At 40.3% G+C, this 5,113-nt stretch overlaps 1 protein-coding gene across 1 annotated transcript in view; it reads right to left on the reverse strand.

The window, feature by feature from the left end:
* UNC5C (unc-5 netrin receptor C) overlaps positions 1–5,113 on the reverse strand; it is a gene marked incomplete at its 3' end in the record, with an annotated part of 146,084 nt that overhangs the window by 64,132 nt on the left and 76,839 nt on the right. The window contains exons 6-7 of the mRNA XM_006037290.1: positions 4,407–4,587; positions 1,738–1,905 (exon numbers count right to left, since the gene is read on the reverse strand). Coding sequence (XP_006037352.1) covers positions 1,738–1,905; positions 4,407–4,587 — 349 coding nt within the window. The remainder of the gene's footprint in view (positions 1–1,737; positions 1,906–4,406; positions 4,588–5,113) is intronic.

Raw genomic sequence — 5,113 nt, forward strand, 5'->3', positions numbered from 1 at the left:
CCTTTCTTTCTTTCTAGAACTGAAGCAATAAGAAATTTATCCATGGAAAAATGATATAAGAAGAAAAAAAAAAGAAACCAGAAAGGTATCCTTGTTTGTCCCTTTATAACATAGGTTGCCTGCAGACATTAAAAAAGAAATGAAAAAGAAATGGTGCTTTACTTTAAACTCAGTGCATTCCCACACCAAGCCCAGTGCATGCCCAGAAGAGGCTGCATGTTAGTTCGACCCAGTTCTGCAGTGTCTGTACAGATCGGGTGCTTCAGTAGGGCTTTCTTGGTGCTTTTATCTAATGGCTAATTGAATCAGCTTTAGCTTAAAGCACCAAAAAGCACCACTGAAGCGTCCGATCTATAGACACTGCAGGGCTGGATCGAACTAATGTGCTGCTGCTTCCGGTAAAGCACATTTTTGTTAACGTCTGCAAGCAGCCATAAAGACGAAATGGGTCTGCAATGGAACGTTATTTTAGATATTCTAAGAAATAACTCAAGCCAATGAAATAGGAGTTACTGGAATAACTGGGTACGCTTAGCCAACCTCCCAAGAATATGTATTCTGCACGTGTAATTTATTACCATTGCTACCATCTATATTTATGAGCTTGATATTTACATATTTAAAGGAATACTGTGGAAATGAAAGTCATGGTCATGTTTTTTAAAATGTGAGTCTAAACTTTGGCTCCCAAATCCACAATTAAGTATTTAAATAAATAGTCTAAACAGGGATTTTCACAAGGGCTTAATGTTGGTCTCACTGTCCCCAGTCAAATCAGTACTGTTACTTCCTTGATTTTCATATGAGCTGAAGACCCAAATGCTTAGTGCTTTAAATTCACATGATTTTCAAAAGAGTTGATTTCAATAGTCAGAATTTATAAGCTCAGCTAATATCTAGATTTTGGAATAATGTTTGGAAATGAACTTTCAGCTCTCCGAGTTTCATCCAGCACCAAGATCTAGGTTTTCATGCCCCCTTCACATACCCAATAATATCTTATTCCAACAATATATCAGTAGTGCACAGATTTTGATGGGACTACTGACATAAGAAAGCACTAGAGAAAGCACTACTAAAACACATGTAAAGCTGCCAGAATTTGGCCCTGTAAAAGCTACTCACCCTTTTAATCAGTGTGTTGTTTAGACAGCTTTTGAATAATGGTGTATTAATGATAATTTTTAAAAATGTTTCTGTCATTTGACTCATTTTAGATTATGTTAAGGCATAAACACTTCAGGTATGAATGTCCTTGTATGTGCTGACAGGCAGAGGCATCCACCAAGTTCACACACACAATTCAGGTGTTTCAAATGCCCTTCTTATCTTTACAATGTGAACCAAGAAGTTTATATACAGCAAAGAGAAGGTTACAAATATGTTTTGGCCAAAATAATTTTCTGTGCTTAATTTCTAGTTTATTTCCACAGCTTTCAACAGATCAAGAGCTTTAGCTCCTAAAATTTGAAGCTTTCAATGTAACGCAAATCCCCTGAATTACCGGGACTGAGATAATGGTGCATGCTTTGTGCAGCAGTGGGATTTAATCCATTGCTGTTTGATCTAATGTGTGTGCACTACTTTATCTACTTATATAACACAATGTACTATTTATTTACTGAAATACTAGATTCAGTAAACAAGTGTGTGTGACTAATAGTCACTTCTTAAAATGTTTGAAGTTGGAAAAAATGAAATAATTGCATCGAGGGCTCTGAATCTTTTATACTGTACCTGGACAGAGAGTGGTGCAAGCTATTTTCTGGACACTCTGGCCCTCACAGAAGGCACCACCATTGAGTGGGGCAGGATTGGTGCAGGTCCTTGTGCGCTTTTGATAACCTCTCCCACATCGACTGTTACATACTGACCACTCAGTCCATATAGACCAACCACCATTGACTGAAAAGTGACAAATAACAAAGAGCATTAAATAAAGATAAATCTGTCTCTCAAAAAACACCAACGATCTTTGTCAAAGTGCTATAAATACTCCTTCCCATTGAATGAGATGTGGCTCCATTTTGTTACATGATACATACTGCATGCAAGATGGACAACTTCTTTCTGAAACCAAATATAGTTAAGCAATAAGCACTTACCTATCTACCTACAATGGCTGTCACTGTAAGGATGAATAGTGAATCTAAAGCTCTGTAAGGTAACATACATATATACTGAGAATGCATTATTTATAGATAAGATAATTCACTGTGTATGGAGACCATACTATAGTTTGTTTTCAGATGTAAGCATCTTCTACCCACCTTGAAATGCTTTCCTTTCATTTATTTCTCTTGTATTTCTTTCCAGTCTTTGCAGCAAAGGTTCCCAGAAAGCTACAGCAATGACCTCTCCCTGAAGACAATCTGCATCTCTGGAAGCCCAGGCATCTCTATAATGCATACTCAGTTTGCCATGCAGCTCAGAATGAACTAAAGGGCTGCATTCAGGTGAGCATGGCTGTAAGGTATGTGATGCCGCAGATCCATCTGTGGCACCACATACTGCACATTCAGCCATTTTCCATTCTGCAAAGGAGCAGTGTGGGTGGTTTCTTTGACCCTGGATATCCAGGGTAAAAAAAAACCTGCACAAAAAAAAAAGCAGAGAGGCACACTCTGGGATAACGTGTGCCACTCAAAACCAGAGTCTGGCCGAATGCAGCTACACTCCAGCTGCCAGCCAGGCTCCAAGAGGCAAGATCGCCACTGCTGCAGCTCTGGGAGGCCCTCAGGATCCCAGGTAAGGCTGGCCCCAGCCTCCCCTACACCACCCATGGTAACATGTTGCATGCCAGAGGGCGCGTGGCACAAGTGTTTCCCAGGGACAACTAGCAGTGGCACAAGGTATCCTATTGCTAGTTGTCCCCGGGGAACCAAATGTCTGTGCTTGTGTGGATGTGGCTAACCTATTGCTTACCGTCTCTGGCATGCACTTCAATATGTGACATGCTTGGAGAACAGTATGGAAAAAGGCCAGTGCTGGTACATACCATAGTCTCAAGGTCTGGGTCCTGAAAACCATTTTAGCTCCACAAATTTCCTAATCCCACATTTTTCATTGTTACTACTGTCACAAGACAACTCCAAGCCAATGGCTGCTTCTCAACACAGGTCTGTTGCCCGTAATCTTAAACTGCATGGCCTACTCCCTATGACTTGGACAGGATAGAGAAGATATGTTGAAATCTACCTGTATCTGTGCATTGCTGTATTCCCAACAGTCAGAACACACAGTAAGCATGCCATGGCCTTCCTCAGCATCATAAACATGGCTGTTCAACTCCATTCCGATAGTCTGCTATACAAAGTGAACTAAAAGCCCTCATTGTAACTTCAGGGAGGCAACTACTTACAATTAAACATAACTGCTACCCTATGAAATTAATGTTTAGGATAACGATAGAGATGTTTCCCCCACTTTTCTACCCTGTAATTAAACTAATTGTAAGGAACACCAGGACAGTTAGCTGGCAGACAGCAGAGTAAGTCCTTTCCTTCTGGATATCCCCTGCTTTAGGTATCACAAGGAAAATAATTACATGGGAGACAGATAAAGGTCTTCATGGAGGTCTTCCTGATGAGGTCTATTTTATGGTGGTACAGAATATGCAAATGTAGAATAATGTGCTAGCTGTTGTCTTATTTTCCCAGAATGTTTTTCTGTAACCTAGATTGCAGATCTGTGAACTATATTCTCAGAATGCCTCTTATATTCAGCTGGCACTGCAATTATAACACTCCTTGTTGCCAGGCATTGAAACAGACCAAAATAACACAATAGCATGGGGACCCTACTGATGCCCATATCATATGCAGGGTCTGGACCACATACGATGTCTTTGAGTTTTATTGAGCTTTTAGAATGTTTTGTTCAGAATGTGATATGAACCTCGATGAAATTGGTCTGTGAAGTTCTGATGATGTACAAAATATCCAACTAATTTGTATGTTGTAAATAGGTCATCTATATAAATATAGGAACATTTGAGCATCCATTTGAACTAGTTCTCTATTGTGAGGGAAGAGCTGAGACTCTTCAGCTCTCCAGTGAAGTAATATGCTTTTTATGGTCAAGTGCTGTCATTGTCTTTTACTGAAAAAGTAATTGAGATTGTCTACTTGGAAGTTCTGAGTATCTTTAATGTTGAATTCTGGCTGTAGCTGATATGTACTGGGTATATGTCAATGAGTGGAATAAGGCCATCAGGGCCATTCAAACTGTGTCCAGCTGACAGCCAGTTTGTTCACTGATTAAAGCAGAGGCTCCTGGTCTCTACAGGTGGCTCCTCTACATCAAATATGATGGCAGCAGCAGGCTGCACCAGAGAACTCCAGAAATTACCTTTGATGTGCAGGCTATACTTTAATCTATATGCTGCAGGACTGCACCTCACTTACCATAGACAATGACAGTAGCAGTAGTGCTTTTCCTCTTGGCAACAATATTTTTGGCTACACAGGTATAATTGGCCGTGTCAGAAAGACGTGCCTGCTTGATGATTAGGTTGTGATCAATGGTAATGTAAAAATTCCGGTCTTCAACAGGATCAATCACCTCTTCATTTTTCAGCCACTCCACCTAAAAGTTTTGAACAGCCACAACAAAGGTCATGAGTCATTCCCATGCCAATCCACAGAGGCTTTCAGCTTTGCATAGGTTCAATGTCTCACTATTTTATTCATGCCAGAAACTTTTATAACTCAAGGTACACCAGGAAGGTTCCATTTGCATGTGTTGCCTATGCTGCTTGCACCACATTGCAATGAAATGCCAAGGTAACAATTCTAGCGAACACTGTTCACACCCCACCCTCATCTCACACGATAATCAGCTTTTCCTGCCTTCAAAATACCGGTAATTTTGAAAGACTGCCTCCTATTGCATATAACCAAGTAGCTCATGTAGACTTTCAGGATCTGATACACAGTACATAAAAAAGGTAAATGTTATGTATTCCTTAAAAGGATATCTAGGAAAGGGAATGTGAGTGAGGTGGGGTGGGGGGGAAGGAAATCCCTTATGTTATCAGGAACTATGACACGTGTCTTTTCACACTCTTTGGTATGCCCTGTCTGTTTAGAGTTTAGACTGTAAGCTGTTTGAG

The sequence above is a fragment of the Alligator sinensis genome, unplaced genomic scaffold (assembly GCF_000455745.1).
Source record: "Alligator sinensis unplaced genomic scaffold, ASM45574v1 scaffold1770_1, whole genome shotgun sequence".
NCBI classification, from domain to species: Eukaryota; Metazoa; Chordata; order Crocodylia; family Alligatoridae; genus Alligator; species Alligator sinensis.